At 28.6% G+C, this 20834-nt stretch overlaps 4 protein-coding genes across 12 annotated transcripts; 2 read left to right on the forward strand and 2 right to left on the reverse strand.

Moving 5' to 3' along the window:
• The first annotated feature begins 459 nt into the window (after positions 1–459).
• LOC122526818 (neprilysin-4-like) lies at positions 460–12139 on the forward strand. Of its 8 annotated transcripts, XM_043650372.1 has the most exons (18): positions 460–811; positions 2787–2829; positions 3074–3276; positions 5542–5612; positions 7430–7605; positions 7840–8085; positions 8202–8407; positions 8528–8704; positions 8774–8872; positions 8989–9133; positions 10046–10311; positions 10412–10588; positions 10645–10807; positions 10888–10936; positions 11016–11083; positions 11233–11369; positions 11612–11776; positions 11898–12139. In XM_043650372.1, the coding sequence occupies exons 3-18, from the start codon at positions 3268–3270 to the stop codon at positions 12072–12074; spliced, it is 2331 nt and encodes a 776-aa protein (XP_043506307.1). In that variant the 5' UTR covers positions 460–811; positions 2787–2829; positions 3074–3267; the 3' UTR covers positions 12075–12139. The 8 variants fall into 8 exon arrangements, with proteins under 8 accessions (XP_043506307.1, XP_043506312.1, XP_043506305.1 ...); XM_043650377.1 differs by lacking the exon at positions 3074–3276 and having other exon boundaries at positions 5459–5612; XM_043650370.1 differs by lacking the exon at positions 3074–3276.
• Positions 12140–12951: 812 nt separating this feature from the next.
• On the reverse strand, positions 12952–14458 carry LOC122526819 (p21-activated protein kinase-interacting protein 1-like). Its single transcript, XM_043650379.1, has 3 exons — positions 14041–14458; positions 13763–13925; positions 12952–13665 (listed from the first exon to the last, which is right to left on the reverse strand). Exons 1-3 carry the CDS (start codon positions 14116–14118, stop codon positions 12980–12982), a joined length of 927 nt encoding a protein of 308 aa, XP_043506314.1. The 5' UTR covers positions 14119–14458; the 3' UTR covers positions 12952–12979.
• A 2066-nt stretch (positions 14459–16524) lies between these two features.
• On the forward strand, positions 16525–18499 carry LOC122526820 (mitochondrial enolase superfamily member 1-like). Its single transcript, XM_043650380.1, has 6 exons — positions 16525–16733; positions 16830–16932; positions 17014–17129; positions 17201–17355; positions 17472–18055; positions 18125–18499. Exons 1-6 carry the CDS (start codon positions 16650–16652, stop codon positions 18421–18423), a joined length of 1341 nt encoding a protein of 446 aa, XP_043506315.1. The 5' UTR covers positions 16525–16649; the 3' UTR covers positions 18424–18499.
• A 785-nt stretch (positions 18500–19284) lies between these two features.
• LOC122526821 (histidine triad nucleotide-binding protein 3-like) lies at positions 19285–20347 on the reverse strand. 2 transcript variants are annotated; one of them, XM_043650381.1, is made up of 4 exons: positions 20225–20347; positions 19780–19897; positions 19503–19696; positions 19285–19424 (listed from the first exon to the last, which is right to left on the reverse strand). In XM_043650381.1, exons 1-4 carry the CDS (start codon positions 20330–20332, stop codon positions 19386–19388), a joined length of 459 nt encoding a protein of 152 aa, XP_043506316.1. In that variant the 5' UTR covers positions 20333–20347; the 3' UTR covers positions 19285–19385. The 2 variants fall into 2 exon arrangements, with proteins under 2 accessions (XP_043506316.1, XP_043506317.1); XM_043650382.1 differs by having other exon boundaries at positions 20119–20316.
• Between the last annotated feature and the right edge of the window lie 487 nt (positions 20348–20834).

Consider the following 20834-nt stretch of genomic DNA (forward strand, 5'->3'; position numbering starts at 1 on the left):
TTTAAATTTCACTAATTACAAAAAGAAAAATGATAGAAAAGTAAAAACTGTTTAAAAGCGTTGCAAGTATTTGAAAATACTTACATTATGGAGGAATTTGTACAACTTTATTAAAACATATAACAATCATTAGTAAGTTATAATTAAGAGAAAACGTGAGTTATTAAAATTCTTAATAAACAGTGTTTTATGAATATACAAATGAAAGGGAAAATTTTTGATATTAATTTTTTTTTTTTGGTTTTTTGGTACATATTGTATAATGTACACTATACCTTATTGTATAATATATAATTTGGTACCTTATTGTACAATGTATATTATATAGATACGATATAATATCCTAAATCAAAGAGAATCGTCGAGGATCGATCACAAGTCGATTGTAAGCAAAAAGAATCCGTTTCATCACGCGGAAGTGGTAGGGGATTCAAAGATTATATTCGCTGGTTTGTTCGTCAAAAGATCAGTGTAGCTCACTATCGATTTCAAGTTACATTGTTTCAGTTTCAAATTTCAGAATGTTCGAATTTTGAATGACGATAATCAAAGTTGGACATTGAATGAAAGGAAGAAGAAAGAAGGATGCGGATCGATGAGTGTTCAACGAATTTTTGAATTTATTAAATTTCATGTGTACCATTGAAAATTAACTTATCGTGGATTGTCGTATATGTGAATTTCGCGTAATCAGTTATGAACTAATAAAGATTCGCGGAAAAAAAGAAAGACGCATTAAACATTGAGAGGAAAAGATATTGAGATTTAATAAATTTGTATGTAACGGACACGAACATCTTAAGAAAACGAGGTGAGTTCAATTCATAGTTTAGTCGCGAAAATAAGTACGGAAAATACGAAAAATAATATACGATGATAATGATTAAAATACGAAAATCATGATTTGATAATCGATAACCACCCTAAATCGTGAACGCATGTTTTTAGTCTTGTAAACATTTTCTTCTCCTTATTACGGCATACACACGTTCAATGAACTGTATACTATACGAAACCGAAGATTCTCGTAAAAATAACCACGGCTAATTTTAAATAAGATACGTGCAAATCTTTCTTCATTCGTTTCCTTTTCTTCTTTCCCCTTCTTTCTTTCCGACATTACAAATTTTCGTCAAATAAGAGTTTAAGTTTAAGGATTTGATATAGTATTTATGTAATATGATACTTAACTCGATATAATATTGAACATGTATTAAAGGAAATATTAAATATACTGTATCACGATGCAATTTCAATTATTGCATAATCCACAATATATATGATAACACGTCTATGATATTGTTAATCTAATTTAGATTGACAGATATTGTCTGTAAATAATTCACGTATAGTAATTCACGTATCTATAGCAGTCGAACAGTGTCACTAGACAATATAAGTTGATTATTTACAGACAATGTGCATGCATTCTAATTAGTATCTCCAATCTATGAGTGAGATTGCTATTGCGGTTTGTAAAATATTGTATATTTTTAAGTTTGGGAAGAAAACGAACAATTTTAGAGACATAAATCTTTAATCCAAAGTTATCAATCTTCAAAAGGATCTTCTTCTAAAATTAGAACAGCTTAAAAATTTTGTACGAATGTTTAAAAATAATTTTATTACAAAAACTTAGTTAGAAAACAAAGAAAATATTAATTTTTTGTTCGTAGCAATTTCTGCTTCTATAACATTAGCTCTAATTTTGAGATAGCTAGCACTAGGATTACAGGAGATTCATTTAATAATTTAATATACATTTTCAAAATATTGTATCAAATCCAAACAAGATATTACATTACAAGTGTAAAGCTCTTTAATGTTTTGAAAAACTTTATTAAGATAGGAAAAAAAATTGATATAAGATATTTACTGCGTAAAAATTACAATTAAATTGTGCTGCGTGTTGTCATTAACATTCGAACATTAAATATTTAAACTGTCATAATTAAAAAAAAATCGTAAGACAATAAACCTGAAATTTATTTTAATGTTTGAAGTTTCTACTTTTAAAAAATAATATCATTTTATTTTAAAATTTTCACATCGAGTAGCGGAATTCTCTTCTCGAAAATACTGAAATTGTCATAATAGTCAAAATATTGAAAAATTGTTTTCATGATTGAATCTAAGATGATTTTGAAGAACGAAGACCCCCGAAAACTTGATATGTGATATTTTTTCGTTATTTTATTGAACTTTGAGAAATCATATCTTCGCCTGATATTTAAAGTTCAATAAATAAAGGAAAAAAGAACAGAGAGTTTTCGTTAAAGAGGGTATTTTGATCTTTAAAATCAATATTTTTACATACTCTGACAATTCGTAGCATTTTCGAGAAGGAAAGTGTCTTCACCTTGCCATCTGCTACATATGTAGCAATATCTAAATATAAAAACATCTTAGAATAAAATGAGAAATGTATTTTGAAAAAGGAGGCTTCAATCTTTTAAATGAGCCCAAATTCACTATTGTACGATTTCTTCTTACAAAATTACATTAAAGTTTCAATATTTAGTATCAAAATATTAATGGGAATCACTGTATGTCTCCTGTTACAATGGAAAATAAAATACAGCTTAATACTTAACCGCAGACTGTTTCTCAACTTGTATTTTGTTTTCTGTTATCTGCAGATTATTCGCGAGCAACGTACGTAATATGTAAACGTGGACTATCATCGCATCGCGTCGGTAGAGCGTTCGTAGAAAATGTCTGCAGACAGCTGTTTGTCAGTTTGAAACTTTACTAAATAATTGCTTTTCGACTGTTCTTTGTTTCAGATAATTCCGGTTAATAAGCGAGAGAAAAAGGATGAAATACAAGGTAAGGCAAAATTGAGGCAATAATTTTAAATTCTCGTATGTATGTTATGCACGTAGTATATAAAATGCAGATAGTGAAAAATCATGTTGAGGTATAATTTCCTCGTTCTATTCTCGAGTAATTGTAAGATTTGAAAGAAGATACACACATTAGCATTGGCAGCATTACAAACGACATCATTTAGTTTCAACTGAAATGTCGAGTATTAAAAACTTTTTTATCGTAGCATTCGCTTTTTTTCTAGTTGCGTCACAAGTTGCATGAATAAATCGATGAACGAATAAAGAAGTCTAAACTGTAATGAATAATCGAGGCAAGCATTTTAAGGAAAACAGCGTGATACAACGATTATGTTCGTATCGTTAATTCACACTCATCTTATATCATCTTGTATCATCTTGTTTAAGTAATACAAACGAAAAAAGTGGCTTGGTACAAATGGCTGAGGTAAAAATGTCAAAATCGTTTAATTTGAATATATAAATGTACAACGCTTCTCAGCAAGATCAATTGAATTTTCATTTGTGTAATCATGTAACCACGTAATAGATAAATTTTGCTAAAAAGATCATACTTGCCTCAAACAAATTCTTTTACAGATATATATTACCATATCGTAGCATATATATATATATATACTTATATATACATAGAATATTTATCTCAATAAGTAGATATATAATATCTCTATCAATAAGTAGATACATAATCACTCTATTCGTAGCACAAGGATACAATAATTGACAGAGGATATAACATTCAAACTATCTGTTGTGTGATCTATTATATCATTTTTTTTTTTTTTTTTAATTAGCCATTTCGCAACATTTTCTCAAACATCAAAAATGACTGTTTATTAACTTTCTTACTTCTTTTGTTTGTTTCGATCAATCTAATTGGAGAATTTTTTTTTTATGTTTGAATAGTTTTCGTTTACCAAATAGAGCTTTCACATTTGATAAATGTCATTTTCGATAATTTAATTACATACGATATTGTAACCGCAGCTTTGATTTGTTTTTGTAGACATAGGTTTAGAAGTCATATTATTGATAAAAACTAATTAAAATTAATTCATCGATTAAGTTTCAACTTATTGTTAGATCCATACCTCCTTTAACTATATTACGAATGGAGGAAAGGGTTAGAAATCTCGCATAAAAAAAATAATATTAAAATAATTTCGTTTTTAGGAACTATGATTTAAATATTTAAATTATTATAACAGGGTGTGGCACGTAACTGTCGCCACGACAATTTTTCAGGCACTTCTGATTGTAGTAATAAACTTTATTTCGGCCTCAGAGCGATGAAATGTGAACTTGGTATACCTATTTTCCTCTTTTCTCACTCACTTGTTTCTCTCATTCATTCCAATACTGTTTTGCAACGCTGTATTACTGTAAAAACTATATTGCTTTGACTATTTTTAAATTTTACATACATTTTACTTCTGTAAACTTATTTTCTATTTTCTTATCTATTTGCTTTGGTTTTAATTTTTCCTGATTTCCTTTATCCATATTATTCTATTTCATGCATGTAAGAGTATAAACTCTTCTAAATTGTAAGCGTGTTGACTCCATTACACGGAATCCAACAACTTGGGTGAAGGGTGAAAGTCATGTTGATATTAATGTTATGAAAAAATATTAACATAACTTGTACTATAGTGTCAGACCGTTGCATCGACAAAAGTATCCAAATAATGTATAAATAATCCGTCACAGACATCATTTCTGGTTCAGAGTTGATCCTTACTAGTTCAGAGAACATAATTTTCAGGAAAAATTTACAATGAACAATTTCTGTTGAAAACCTAAATTTCTGAAGTCAAAGACATCTGAAGGTCAGTATAGTAGGTCGTTGAATTCGTTTTTTCAGAAGCAATAATCCTGCAAAAATCCTGTCAAAAATACACAGTGCCATTTAAAAAAATCAATGTGACCTTGATTTTTTATCGAAAAAAAGAGTTTCTGGAATTTTTTATATTGTACCTTGTAGCCAACTAGAAACTTGTTCATTAATTAATTTTTGTTCAAAACATTTTTTGTCACACAATCAGAAGAAGTGCCTGAAAAATCGTGGTGACAGTTACGTGCCACACCCTGTATATATGTATGTATATTAAGCCGTATTTAAAAATGCGTACACTTTTGTTACCGTTTTGTTACCATTTTATTCCGTTATCGTTGCACAATGTGTCATGGCAAAACGCGTTCTGTATTGTACATCATGATTGTGATTTGTTACTGATTGTTAGTTCGATTGTTCCGACGAATGTCAGTAAAGTATTCTACTCCAAAGGATTTAACGTGCTATCTTTTGTACGAGTGTAGACGTCCGCGCGTATCAAAATCGAACCTTGATTGCCATTTGTTCAACTGAAACTATTAAATTCAAAAACGAGTATCATTAAAATTTAAATTAATAAACATCGACTCTCGTACTACTAAAATAAGTGCATAAGAACGTAAGTAATATATATATTAAGTAATAGTAACAAATGTGCGCGCATCTTTAGGGTGTTTAAGATATCGAGGCATACGAAACGCGACTTATCCTGTATTATAAATGTACAATCATAAATGTGCTACTAATTTAATCATTAGTATTTGAGAAATTACAGATTGAACGGAAAGATGTACAAGTGTTTCACTTTGAGGCAAATTGAGAACAGCGATCCTATTACTTCTATTTTTATTTATTTAGATGAATGATGCGGAGGCAAATAACGAAAGGAATGCTATAAGTGAGATGAAACAAGAATCGATGTTCTCATGGTAATTAGCAAATCATAATTAATGCTAAAACTGCTGTTTAGGTTCCAATAACTCCATTTCCAATAACTCTGATCTTTTAATATAATTAAACTATAACTTCATAAAAAGAAATCACATAACAATTTATTTGAATTCTTTTTTGAAGCGTAAAACTTCCATTTTGACTACTCTGAGTTTTTTAAAGATGTTTTTATAGTGAAAAAAATAAAAGTACTGTTACTCTTGAAAATTGTCGAAATTCAAACACTTTTAAAAACATTAAAAATTTCTTTTCATGATTTGACTTACCTCAGACGAAAATTAAATTTTCTCTTGACAACGACTACCTAAAATCATACAGAAGTCAAATAAATAAAGAGAAAATTTCAGTCGATTTAATCATAAAAAAATATTTCTCAAGATTTTTATAGACGTTTCAATTTTTATAATTTTTTTAAAAGATGAGTTATAAGTTATAAAAGTTTAAAGTTATATAATCTTGATATATCTTTGGAAAAAAAAACGAACTCAGGATAATAGAAGCTTTACTAAAATGTGATCAAGTAGATTTGTTATATTGATTTTTCTTTTTATGAAATTATGAACAGTTTAAAGTATCGAATGTTTTATCAAAATTAGTTGTGATGCAAAACTGATTTCACAAAAACAATTTGTATCTGTCAAAGCGGCAATAGTAACGAGATTGCAAAAAATTTTGTTTGGAAAGCCAAAGCATCCTACAAAACATTACATATTTTGTTTCTTTTTTTATATTCTACATGCAAATAATCAAATTGTTATTTATATTAAAATTCCATATGTGTTCAGTTTTACTCCTTTTATATGTTCTCAAGGTACCTAAGATATATTCATTCTTTAGTTGTTAATTTTTAAGAGGTTTCAGTCGTTGTTCTTTTAAAGGTCATTAACAAAATAACTTTACAAGTAAAATATCTTTTCGACATTGGGTATATATTTAAAAAATAATATAACATGTTGAGTTTAAAAACCGAAAATATTCAAATGAGCAAAAAAAAAAAAAAAAATGGTTTCAAAGAACAGTCATAGTACAAAATTTCACATTCTGCATGCTTTTAAAGAACCTCAAAACTGCTTTGAGCTTAATTTGTGTATTATGAAATAATACGCTTTCATTTCATAAAATATCCACTCCAAATTATTTCTAGCTGAGAATTAGATTTGAATTGTTTTAGAGTTTTATTTAGGTAATTTCTAATCAGATTAAAATTAAATTTGGGTTGGGTTATATTTATTTCGGGAAGAGGGGAGAAGTTTTATCTTTGCTATATTTCGAATACTAAGAAAAAAGAAATAAAGGAGAAAGCTATTCAAAATGTTGAAGTTTACAACATATTCAAAAATCGAAGAGGCGTCTCTGTAACTTAAATAATTATCCATAATTTTAAGAACTAAATCTCGAATGAACTTCTCAATTTATAATTTTTATTTTAATCTTAATTGTAATCCTAATCCTAACTCTAACTTAAGTGTTATGTAACAAAATAATTATTATAGACGCAAATTTTTTATTTTGCAACTTGAGCGACGGCTAAAACCTTTTGGAAATTACTTAAGAGGACATCTTTGGTAATATAATGTATTATGTAAAGATCAAAGTCATTGGACATTGGAGATGGATTCCTCAAACAGCACCTAATTAACTAAGAAAGTAAAAAAAAGAAAATAAAATTTTAAAACGTCTATTTTTTTACTTTGTGTTTTTACCGAGTCGTAAAATACGTATGCTTATTCATTATTTTAATGGAACTAGGAATGAAAAATATTGGCATTTAATTTTGATTCTCAAACTGTTTTAGGCAATGTGAAATGAAAGATGCAAAGAAATTATGTGAAAGTAAAAGAAAATTGGTCACAATTGGTATATTAACGGTAATCATGATTGTTTTGTCAATAACGCTGGTCTCGCAGATGGTTATTTATTGCAAGGGAGACTATAATGAGATATGCCAGAGCGAAGAATGTGTGAAGACAGGTACCATAAAATCAAAATTTTTCTTCTCTGTATTTTTAAATATCTAAGAATATACCTCCATCCGATATAGCCTCAAGATGTAGTGTTGAAATACAAAAATATCACATTTCACTTTAAATTGTTCTTACGTAAGAACAATTTACATTTATATTGATCTTGCATTTATTCGTAATTGCAAGTATTATTATCTGTAATTACAGATAATTACAAATAAGAATTATTCTCCTTATCTAGCTGTTAGAATAATGGACGCGATGAACAGATCCGTTGATCCTTGTCAAGATTTTTACGAATTCGCTTGCGGCGGTTGGATTTCAAGGAATCCTATACCGCATAGTCAAACTTCCTGGGATCAATTGAGTGTTCTTAGAGAACAATTGCTAAAAGATCTAAGAATATTGCTCGAAAAAACGGATGAAGAGAACGATTTGAGACCCGTCAAGTTGGCTAGAGCTTTATACAGAACTTGTATGAACATAAGTAAGAAAAATGCCAATTCTAACTAGACAAAATATTGATAAAGAAAGAACTCATTGTCAGGCAAGCAACAGGACCAAGTGCGAAACAAAATAATTTTAATTATCATTGTTCATTAGCGGGCATCGAAGCTTTGGGAATGAAACCTGTCTATGAAATGTTTGATAGGCTCGAATTACCAAAAGATCCATTTGCACAAAACGAAACTTTGTCTTTCGATCTTCCTGATATTGTCGGAAGAATACAGAGAGTTTTAGGTTTGAATGTGTTCCTAAATTTTTACATCAGCGAAGATATACGAGACACGGCGAAAAATAAAATGATGGTAAAGTCTGTCAGGTGGAAGAATTCGATTAAACGTTATTTTATTATCAGATCTCATCTAAATCCTACAATTTTATAATGGTTCCAAATCTCGACCTTAAATTAATTTAGACAGTTTCAGATAGAACAAACGTCGCCAGGATTTAACGAACGTTATTTGCTTGACTCGTTACGATTTCAAACAGAATTGACAGAATACAAGGACTATATAAAGAACATGATCGAGTTGGCTGGCGTAGGGAACAGAAGTATCGAATTTGCTAACGAAATCTTGAACTTTAGCAAGAATGTCGCGCGTGTAATTATTACATAAAAATTTTCATTATTCCATCAAGTATATGTAATAAATCTATGAATTGTTTTACAGATCATGGAAAGTCCAGAACAAAGACGCAGTGTAGATCATCTTGTTTACGATATAACTATCGACGAATTACAACAGCTGACAGATTTGTACACACAACAGGTAATCGAATTAATGCTTGTGAAAGTTAGGGAAGATATTAAAAAGAAAAAAAAAAAAAAAAAAAAAAAAATGAAGAATATCGATTAAACGTATTCTTTTTAATCAACCTGTTTCAGTGGAACTGGACCAAATATTTCGAAGCGGTATTCAACAATACAAACGTAACGATAAATACTACACTGGATCATGTAGTCGTGATGGATCTAGAATATCTACAAAAATTACCTAAACTGTTAGCAATTACTCCATTCACTACAATAGGTATATATATAATACATATACATGTATATAGGATGTCCCAAAACTGTTTGGCATTCAAAAAAATATTTCAAATGAAATTTGTTCGGTTTCAAAGAGAAAGTACAATAGAAATTCATTATCCGTACGAAAATGAAGAAAATAACTTTAAAAAACTGGATAATATAGAAATGCAATTTGTTAACAAAAATAAAATATAGACGCAGAACATACAAAATATATATGTACATATGTGTACCTGATTGATATTAATTTAATTTTCAAAATTAATAAACATAATTGACGGTAGTCGAAGAATAATTGATATAAATGTACTGATTAATCGGATGCCTAATTATTATAAGAATTTTATAGGAATTGTACTATAGTTAGTTTGTTTGTTGATGGACGTATATAAATTATATGAAGCTCAAATTTGCTTCTTTAAATGGAATTATGTACTTTTTGGTGTACAAATCGATTCATTTTGGCATTTTCTACAAAAAAAGTAATAACCTGTTTATGTCGGGAAATCATAATTTTAGAAGATATTTTAACTTTAATTCTAAAAAACTTTCAATATGAAAGACAACAATATATATAGTTTATATCTTTCTCTGTTTTTCACACGATAAATTTCAATCAAAATTAAAATTAAAATATCTAATAATTTATTACTAAAACTAATAATTTATTACTTTTTTATACAGAATGCCTAGATGGATTGATTTGTATATCAAAAATTACATGATTCCATTTAAAACAACAATATTGACTCGCATCTGATCTTTATGCATTCATCTACAAAAACAATTACAGTTAATATACCTACTATATTGAATTATCCCTTACCGAACAAATTTCGTTTGAAACATTGAATAAGGAACAATTTTCGAGATAATTATATATGTACATCGTTTCGTTTTACATGCTCAGTTTGCATCAGGTTTAGATCATATCAACAATACTGTAATCAAAACGTTTCAGCGCGATTTGTATGGTGGAACGTTTATTCGACAATTGCTCCGTTAACGTTACAACAATTTCGTGACCTTGGTTTTAAATTCTCACAGAAAGTTTTCGGTTTAAAAGAAGAGACACCCAGATGGAAAGCTTGTACCGGAAATGTGAACGCAAATTTTGGTATGGCTCTCAGTTACATTTACGCGCAAGAACACTTCGATGATAGAGCTCGACAAGAGGTTCGTGTGAAAACACAATTTTCTTTTATTCAGCGATCGCTACGTAATTATGATAAGTATGTAGAAGGAAATAGAGAAAGGAATGATAGACGGTTTTCAGGCTTTAGAAATGTTGTTCGATATTAAAGCAGCATTCGAGCAAATGATTGCCGAATTAGATTGGATGGATGCTAACACGAGAGCTCGAGCTCATGCAAAGTTACGCGCAATAAGACCGTTCGTAGGAATTCCAGATTGGATTAATAATTCAGAAAAATTGAATAAATTTTACGAAGGAGTGAGTTATATTAGCTTGCATCTCTCGATCACATTCAAGGCGAATCTCTGTTGCAGATAAATATTATACCTGGAAAATTGTTCGAAACATTTTTATTGTTAATTGATGCAGCAACTAAGAAAAGTTTAAACAGTTTGCGTGAGAAACCGAACAAAAATCGATGGATATCGACCGGAACAACAGTAAATGCGTTTTATAGCGCGATATTAAATTCAGTCAGTAAGTATTTCGGTGTTACTATCCAGATATTATTTCATTCTTTTACAATCATTTTATCATTTCAATTTTCTGGCTCATAGCATTTCCAGCTGGTATTTTGCACCCTCCGTTCTACGGAAATGGCCTACAGTATGTAATTGGCATTTGATTAACGAGTTAATAATCAAGTGTTGAATTCGAAATTAAAAGGTCAAACGTATATTTGTAGATCTATCAATTATGGTGCTATGGGCGCAATTATGGGTCATGAATTAACACATGGATTCGATGATCAAGGTACAAGTATATTGAAAGTCGATGTACTGTATCAAATGCGTAATATATTATAGAAAATTAGATAAATTAGATAAATAAATTATAGAAAATTAGATAAATTTTGAATAAATCAAATAAAATTCGGAAGTCGATTTGTTTATGTATTACAGGGCGTAGATATGATCAGAATGGAAATCTTCGGCAATGGTGGAGCAACGAGACGTTACGACATTATCACGAAAAAGTTCAATGTATAATTCAACAGTACAGTAACTATCATTTACCAGAGCTCGCTGATAATTTCACAGTGAGTACCTCCTGTCTTTCTAAAACAGATATAGCGATATTACGCCAGTAGATAGTGTATATAAGTATTTATATGTGGTATATTTAAAAGTGGATATTGTATATAAATATTTATATAATGTGGATAGTGTATATGAATCAATGAATCAATGAATATTGTATATAAATATTTATATAATGTGGATAGTGTATATGAATCAATGAATCAGTGATCACATAAATCAATAGCGTTTGAACGCTTAGGTGAATGGCGTGATTACACAAGGAGAAAATATAGCTGATAATGGTGGTATACGAGAGGCTTACAAAGCGTATCAACGATTCAAAAAGAGAAATACTGATCGACTAGTTTTACCTGGCCTCGTCAATTATAGTCAAGAACAATTATTTTTTGTGGGCTTTGCACAAGTAAGTAATCACTGTTGATAAACAGCAATATAATCGTAATTTTTACTTAAATTTAATATTTTATGAACGAGAACATATACATTTTGCATTACATATAAATATATAATTTTATATCTTCCAGGTTTGGTGCGGCAGTTATACAGATGGAGCATTAAAATCTAAATTGATACAAGGAGTTCACGCACCAAATCATTTCAGAGTTATCGGAACTTTATCGAACAATGCAGATTTTGCGAGAGCATGGAATTGCCGGGCCGAAAGTTCCATGAATCCATCTCGCAAGTGTGTTCTTTGGTAATTGTTCACAATTGGAGACGTAACTGAATGTTACGAACAAAATTGTATTATTTTTGAAAAAGATAATAGTATTTTTTTCTAACTTTGCACTTTGTTGTATAATATTTATAACAAAAATACATGAATTAATTATAAACAAAGTATTATTGTAATTGTAGAGCATTATTGTAAACTAATTTCATAAGAGTTAATATCATACAAGCATCTTGTTCAGTCGGGCAAGGAATAAAAAGAAAAAGAAAAAAGAAATTAAAAATTTAAGGCTATCATAAACAAAGAAAATAATTGAAAAGAAATTTCTATAATAATTTGATAAAATTCAATTATTCCAAATGATGGAGGTTTGAATAAAAGTATTAGATATCATGTAAAAATAGTAAATCACAGGATTATCCATTTTCATGTCTGAATTAAATGTAGAGTTACATATCATAATAAATTAATTAAAAGATTGTAAAGTTTCTCATTAAAATTATTGGAAATTATTGAAAAATTATTTTTAAATAAATCTCATTTTATTTTTAACAAAGAAGTCGAAGAAAAGAAGAAATGTGTAAATGAGAAATGCAAATGATCTAAATGAAATCTAAATAAAAAATAGATTGGTTCTGAAGAAAAAGAAAAGAAAGAAGATGATGTAACACTTGAACTTACATCCAAGAAGAGTAGAAAATTGTCAAATAATGATAGCAAAGATGGAATCTATGATTTAAATGAGAAGAAAGAAAAGTGATTTATCTTTATAAGGTTGTAATACATAGAATAAATAGTAAATACGATGAAAAGAAATTACAAAACAAGATGTTAGTAAAATATCGAAAAAATTACATTCGTATTGTTTTATAAAATCCACAAAAGGTAAACTGATAGAAAATATTGTGTTTTATAATATATTTAATTTAAATACTAATTCGTACACAATATTGCAAAAGACAAACAGGTAATTCTAAGACCACAATTAACTTTTTGCAGCATATCTAATTTGTTTTTCTTATACCTCCATAGTTTAATTTCTCCAGAACTTGAAGTTGTGACTAAAAACTTATCCTTAATAGCTATACATTTTACACGGTTATCATGCGCAACTGCTTCTACAGTGTACACTGATTTTTTAAGATCATAAAACTTAATTTGACCATTTTCTAAACCTACAGCAATTAAATCATTGTTTAAAAATTCTACGCAAACAATTTTTGAGTCAAATTTAATTTCTCTTTCAATTCCTGCTAATTTTACGGAGTACACATCTATTGTTTGCATTACAGCCAACAAATACTTATCACCATTAGGACTCCACTTAAGAATATGCACATTTTTAGCATCTAATTTCAATCTTGGGGTTAAATTTGTGGCATATGCTTGTCTTCCTTTAATTAGATTCCATGTTCGAAGAATTCCATCTGCTCCAGTAGATAGTGCTATTTTTCCTGATGGATGAATAGCTAAAGTATTAACAGCTAAACCTTTGTGTGGTTTTTGCCAATGTTTCTCCATTTGCCAATTTCCGCATCGAATTGCAGCTATAGTTCCGTCGTTACTGCATGAAAATAGGTGAGATCCGTCAGGGGCAAACATGATGCAATTAACAGTATCTGCATAAATATATAAAGAACATATAAGATATACTAAAACAGATGATACTGATTTTGACATGATATGCAAATAACAACTGTATATGATTATACCTACCATTATGGTGCATTAATCTACCAAACTCTACTCTGTTATTTAAATCATATAAATAAACAGAATCATCTGCTCCACTGGAGGCTAAAAAATTTTTGTTACATGTAACGCTACGTATGCTATTGGTATGGCTATGCGTAGCAAAACTTTTTTCTATTTTATATTCCTAAAAATTCACAGAATTTATCAATCAAACATGAAATTACATTAAACTCAAATTACATGTGACCGACATAACCTACAATATAATATCCTATAATAAATAGAAGTTGTTCACTTACATTATTATCATTGTTTATTTTGTAACCGAGTAAATATTGCTCGTATGTTCCTACGATTACTTCGAATGGATCTGCCATAATAAAATAATACGCACTAACTAATCTTTTTTACTCGTGAGATTGAATACATTTGATTTCGGTGCTAATAACAAAATGTAGGTAAGTATGTACTACAAATTTATCGCTGAAAGCATTGACTAAAAGATGGCATTTGAAGCGATACAATGTGAAGGTTTACACCTTTTAATTAATAAATATTACAAGGTTTAATATCAAGACAAGAGCGGTTATTTATTTAATTTATATAATGATATGGTTTCCAGAGTGTTTGCTTCTTTACAACTAAATTTTTAAAATATTCATTACAATTTTTTTTCTTCTATCTTCTTTTGCTATTGGCGTCACCACTGTTCCACTCATTTAAAAAATATGTGCATCACTACAACAATGTACAAAGATATAGAAAGGAATCCTCTCTTATTTTATTCTGCTGTCATAGTAATAAAAAAATTAACTGATCGATAACACTCGAGTTTTATCAAATACAGATTTTATCATTTGTCATAGTTAGATTTTGGATTTTTATGCATTTATGGGAAATTAGAGGATGCAAAAATGAAAAATATATAAAATATCAGAAATAAAGCACTTGTTATAATATTTAATAGTGGACAAGAATTTCGGTAATATTTTACTAAATATTTACTAAATTTTAACATGTTTAAGGAACTACTTAAAAAAGCAAAATTTCTTAGTAAAAAGTGTTCTAATTATGATAAAATTTAATTATAATTAAGAAGTGTGAAATTCGAAGTTAGGTACGTTCCTAAAACTACCCAAATTATTCAATAAGAATTAAACTGAATTTTTGTTATTTTGTTTAGTTTTTATTTTTGAATGCATAATTAAAATTGCATTAGGAATATATATATTCCTAAATTTAACCTTAATATTAATTTAACCTTAAATTCTGTACTTCCCATTTACTATTAAATGTACCTGTAATTATTTGCAAATCTTTCTGATATTTTTGGTATCATGGTTTTTCTTGCTTTTTTCTTTAAATCAGAGCGTTGAGTTTCTTTCACATCATGGGCTACAAACTGTTCAGTCTGCCGGTTCCCCCACCATGAAAATTAGTTTCCACTCTATACATTATTTCTTGCCGCAGCCATACAAATTATTTTTCCGATTTTCTTTTAAATTATCTACGCCAAAATAGAAAAATCGATATAGTGGAGCGGATTGTCCTGCCGATCAAAAAAGTAGGAACACGGACAAAAACGGGTCCGCGGGCCGCCAGTTCGCCATCTCTGCTCTAAATAACTTTTTCTGTCGTGCCCTTCAAATACGTTTCTCAGTCACTCACTTGTGTATGGATTAGAAGTTAACACTAATCTTCGGATCACAGAATTTCCGTCATTCCGTTCTCTACAAATAGCAAGTCTCTTCTAAGCGTGAAAAGTTGTCCACGTTATGCAAAAAATACGCACGTAATCGGCCCACAGATTGTGTTAAAAAGTGCTGCTATAAGAACTATACTATAAATATGAAACTTTCAATTTTTGGCTAATATTAATACATATGCCTATTTCTTATTATACTTATTAGATTTATTAGAAATAACCAATCTGACCAACATTTTTTTTTATCTTCATAGAATACGTATACACAACGACTTAAAGACGACTTAAATAATTAATTTAACTGATGAATATTCATCATAATGAAATATAATCAGCTGTATATGTACCTTCTTGTGATACGTGGTTTAATCGAATAGATTTATCACTATCATGCAACTGAAATATTGAGTCGTATGCATACATATACATATGTAGATCGAAATCTAGAGTGTCTGATACTAATTTTTCCAAAAATTAAAAGTGTTAATTAGTTATTTCTCAATATTTTGACAGTATAATGTATAATTTAATAAAATCTATTAATTATTACACCATGCTTCGTCTATTTTTTCCTACTATTTCCTTCTCCAACGTCCAGATATGAATTCTAATGAAATTTCAACCACAGCAATATTTGTTCGTACAGAAATATAATAATAATTTCTCATATAATAAGATATAATTTATATAATATTATTATATCTATAAGATATAATTTCTCATACAAGATTCTCAAAGATATATATGTATATAGCGATATCTCAAAAGAAAATTATATATTTGGAAATATAATTTATCAAACGAACAATTCCTGTTTCGGCGAGAAATAAAATGAATCATTTAAATTAAGTGACACGTTAATTGTTTAACTAATTAATTAATTAATTATCAATTATAATTAATTAAATAATTAATTTATAGAAAATCATGGAAACGAGTACATATAGCATTTTTAATTTTTCAAAGTCGCACGTCAAAGTTCTTTATCTATAATTACATTTCTTTGTTTTCTGTATGATTCTGTATCAAATTTAACAGAGATAATGTTATATTTATGTAATATGATAAAAGAGATGATAGCTGACGTGAACTATGGTATCTTACTAATATTCAGGAAAACGTCGTCTAAAAACATTTCATTGAAAACGTTGTCGTAAACTGTTAATTAAAAGAAATTGAAAGTTTTCCGAAATTTTTACGTAAATGATGGAGATTCTAATAACAGAACTTGATGTGAAAGACATAAGGTTTCCAACATCGTTATTAGCTGACGGAAGTGATGCTATGGTATGTATTTTCCTTTCGATGAAATACTGTGCGTAGGTATTCTAGATTGAAATTTAATTTTATAAACAGTTGTTGTAATATAATATTCAATTACAGCACACTGATCCTGATTATTCTTGCGCGTATGTTACGATCAAGACTAACAAAGGGATCGAAGGATATGGATTAACATTTACTTTGGGCAGAGGCACAGAAATTGGTATAGATATTTATTTATTTATTTATTAAAATAACTATTTATGAACAATATTATCAAAATTTTCTTTAAAATATTTCGCAGTTGTACAGGCATGCAAATCAATGTTCTATTTAGTGAAAGGACAAAACGCTAATGAAATTTTTGCGCACTTCGGGTCTTTCTGGAGAAAACTGACAAGTGAACCGCAATTGAGATGGGTAATATATTACAAATATAGCAAGTTCAAATTAAAATCGCACGTTCAATATAAATAGATTAAATGCATTAGATTGGACCAGAAAAGGGCGTTATTCATCTTGCTACAGCGGCTATAATAAACGCGTTGTGGGATCTGTGGGCTAGAATAGAAAATAAACCTGTTTGGAAGCTACTTACGGATTTAACTCCTGAACAACTCGTCTCCACGATTGATTTTAGATATATGTAAATTATATACCTACATATGTACATATGTACATATAAATTAATACATATATTACGAAACAAATGAACTACTGTAATTATTTGAAATTCAAACGAATTTTTGTTGTCTCTCATAGCACTGATGTTATCACGGAAGAAGAAGCAGTGGAATTGCTGAAAGTTAATCAAAAAGATAAAGAGAAGCGTGAAGAAATACTACGGAAAACTGGATACCCAGCATACACAACGCAAGTGGGGTGGCTTGGATATAGTAATGATAAAGTTAAAGAGCTCTGTACTAAATTCTTGTCTCTTGGCTTTACATCTTTCAAAGTAAAAGTTGGCCAAAATTTAACAGATGACATAAGAAGATGTCAATTGGTACGCGAAACAATAGGATATAAAAATAAATTGATGCTGGATGCTAATCAAATATGGAATATCAACGAGTCGATCGAATGGATGAAAAAATTAGCAAAATTTAAACCAACTTGGATTGAAGAACCAACGTCTCCGGATGATGTATTGGGCCATTTAAAGATCGCAAATGAATTAAAGCCATATGGTATTGGTATCGCAACCGGTGAAATGTGCGCTAATCGCGTGATGTTTAAGCAATTACTACAAGCAAAAGCAATTGACTATTGCCAAATAGATTCAGCTAGAATAGGAGGGATCAATGAAATATTAGCTGTTTATTTGATGGCAAAGAAACTGGGCGGTAAGTTGCATTATAATATACTTCGAACATGCAAGAACGATCATTTTATCGTAATTTTTATTTTATTAGTTCCAGTGTGTCCTCACGCTGGCGGAGTGGGCTTATGCGAAATGGTTCAACATCTGCAAATGTGGGATTTTATTTGCCTAAGTGCATCTACTGAAAATCGTGTGATAGAATACATCGATCAACAACATGAACATTTTGAAAATCCTGTAGTTGTTCAGAATGCTTGTTATATGCCACCTATCAGTCCAGGTTATTCAACTAAATTCAACGAAAACTGTATTAAAAATTACTTGTATCCGAATGGAGAAAAATGGAGGAATATGTATGAACAAGGGCTTTTCCATAAATTATCTGATTGAGAATATTATAAAATTGAAACATATACTTCCATATTAACTGAAATACAATATTTTGATATAAATGTATTTAAATGAGTAGTCAAAATTTTGATTTATTATTCTTACATTGATTCAACTTAAGATTATTTCAAAATTACCAATAAAATATAGTGTAATTTACTAATAAATTATTTTTCTTCATAGATTGTATTAGGATTTTTGTGATTGGTTTTTCTGATTGTAGTTCCGGAAAGCACCAATTTTGATATAAAATCGATATAAGATTTTGGTGGGAAAAGGATAGGGCAAATTTTATATTCCAAATATAAAATTTTAATTTCGGATATTTATTAGTTTCCGAGATATTAATAAAAACTTTCGGTATGAAATTCTGTTTAAAATTAAAATTAGTTCAAACCCAATTTTTGTCTTTTACTTATAATTGCTCATTTGTTTTGCATGTTACAACACAATCTATTAAGTAAAGTAGCTTGTCTATATATATTTTTTTTTCATGGTCTGATGAAATATTTCTTTTTTTTTATTCTTAATTTTTCCGTCATTCGTATGTTATAACAAAATGTTTAAAGAAAGTCTCATTAAAATCCATGATGCAGCGATCTTTCGACCGAAGTTGTTTTTACACTAACTGTAATAAAACATAAAAAGCAAATCTTAATATGTAAAAACAGTACTAATAATTTTAAAAATAATATCGAAAGTTTTTTTATTACTGTCAAATGCATGTTTTAAAATAATTTTTAAACTTACTTACATTTAGCAGTATCTTTAATAATAATGGAAATAGTTTACATAGATATTAAATTAATATAAATTCTATTCATATAGTATATGTTTTTAGTGGAGTTCATTTTAGTTTTCATGAACAGTTAACATGTTATATTTATATAATCTTCTACAAAAAAATATCACAGTTATTAATCTTGGCCTTAAGCTTGATAGGACAGCCTAATATAACAGAATTATTTCCGATTTTTAAGATAAGACTTCACATAATCCGTCTGTAAAACAATATTCATTAATTTTAAATCAATTTGAAACAAAGGATTTATGATTTTCAAAGTATGCATTATACGTACGCTTACAAACCAATATGAATTTGGTTTAAAAATAAATTTTTTAAAAAAGTTTATATTGCATATAGGAGAGATAACATGTAAATGCAAGTGAGATATTGTATTAAATGGTGGCCAATGAAATCCTGTACGTGTAACTGTAAGATCTAAACCTTGTTGTTCTGCTATTATGTCTACTGTGGAAAGAATTCTATCATCTAAAAATTATTACTGTAGATGAATGATTTTTACATACAAGCTTAATTTAATATTTCAATTAGATTATCACACTTAAACTTACAAAGTTCATCATCTGTTGAGCATAGTTCTTTTGCATTGTTTATATGTTTATTTGGCAATATTAAATAATGATGAGTTGAAGCTGGATTAATATCTTTAATACATGTCACGTAATCGTCCTAAAATAAAATATAATATTACATATTTACTAAGTATGAGTTACTATAAATGAAAATATTTTTTTCCAAATAGGTGTCATTACATATCACGAATAAAAGTTTATATATATATATATATATATATATATATATATATATATATATATATATATATATATATATATATATATATATATTGAATGTACTTATAGTTTAGTTGGGTTAGGTTAATTTTTTCATACCTCATATATCTTTTCGCTTGGAGCTTTGTTACTTATAATATCACAAAAAATACAATTATTTAGATGAGTCTCCATGTAGACTAAAATATAATTGTTAAATAATTACCCGAATTTTTTCTTTTGGCACTTTAACGAAAAATTTGTGACCCGACTCTGTACATACACGTACTTGTAGTACATGTGTGTATTTAGTATGATTAGCAGTGTTTCTCATTTTTTTTCTGTTGTGTAACACTTTTAAGTATTTAAAAGTTTTACAGTACACTTGAAGAAAAAGTAACTTAAAAATTAAAAATATTGAAATAACTGATATATATATATATATATATATGATGTATTATATATGATATACATCATGTATACATATATAGAATAAATACAAAATAATAATTATTAATGAAAAAATATATTAATTCAATTACATAATATTAATTTATTAAAAATAACAAACGACAAGTAATAACAAAGCAATCGAACAAATGACGACGATAACAACCAACAGAAAATTATCTCTATCCTATGCTCTGGACTGATTAACTATTGGTTAAATTTGACAGCATACTAATAATAATCATTTTACGGCATTTTACAGCATACTGGTGTGTTGCTGCACAATGGTTAAGAATTACAACAACGATAGACATCGATAGATTATCTTCATCGATCGTAAATTGACACCTTCATTGACATTTTTTTCTTGACGTATAGGATGATCC

The sequence above is a fragment of the Frieseomelitta varia genome, unplaced genomic scaffold (assembly GCF_011392965.1).
Source record: "Frieseomelitta varia isolate USP_RPSP 00005682 unplaced genomic scaffold, Fvar_1.2 scaffold_195, whole genome shotgun sequence".
Lineage (NCBI taxonomy): Eukaryota > Metazoa > Arthropoda > Insecta > Hymenoptera > Apidae > Frieseomelitta > Frieseomelitta varia.

Coding starts and splice junctions, on each gene's coding strand:
- LOC122526818 (XM_043650370.1), top strand. Junction 10,312..10,411: donor ATGATAGAGCTCGACAAGAG/GTTCGTGTGAAA, acceptor GACGGTTTTCAG/GCTTTAGAAATGTTGTTCGA. Junction 10,808..10,887: donor CGCGATATTAAATTCAGTCA/GTAAGTATTTCG, acceptor TCTGGCTCATAG/CATTTCCAGCTGGTATTTTG.
- LOC122526820 (XM_043650380.1), top strand. CDS start 16,650: ATGATGGAGATTCTAATAACAGAACTTGATGTGAAAGACATAAGGTTT. Junction 16,734..16,829: donor CTGACGGAAGTGATGCTATG/GTATGTATTTTC, acceptor ATTCAATTACAG/CACACTGATCCTGATTATTC. Junction 17,130..17,200: donor GTGAACCGCAATTGAGATGG/GTAATATATTAC, acceptor TAAATGCATTAG/ATTGGACCAGAAAAGGGCGT.
- LOC122526821 (XM_043650381.1), bottom strand. CDS start 20,332: ATGAGAAACACTGCTAATCATACTAAATACACACATGTACTACAAGTA. Junction 19,898..20,224: donor TGCCAAAAGAAAAAATTCGG/GTAATTATTTAA, acceptor ATTTTATTTTAG/GACGATTACGTGACATGTAT. Junction 19,425..19,502: donor ATTCATATTGGTTTGTAAGC/GTACGTATAATG, acceptor ATTGTTTTACAG/ACGGATTATGTGAAGTCTTA.
- LOC122526819 (XM_043650379.1), bottom strand. CDS start 14,118: ATGGCAGATCCATTCGAAGTAATCGTAGGAACATACGAGCAATATTTA. Junction 13,926..14,040: donor AAATAAACAATGATAATAAT/GTAAGTGAACAA, acceptor GTGAATTTTTAG/GAATATAAAATAGAAAAAAG. Junction 13,666..13,762: donor TAGATTAATGCACCATAATG/GTAGGTATAATC, acceptor ATATTTATGCAG/ATACTGTTAATTGCATCATG.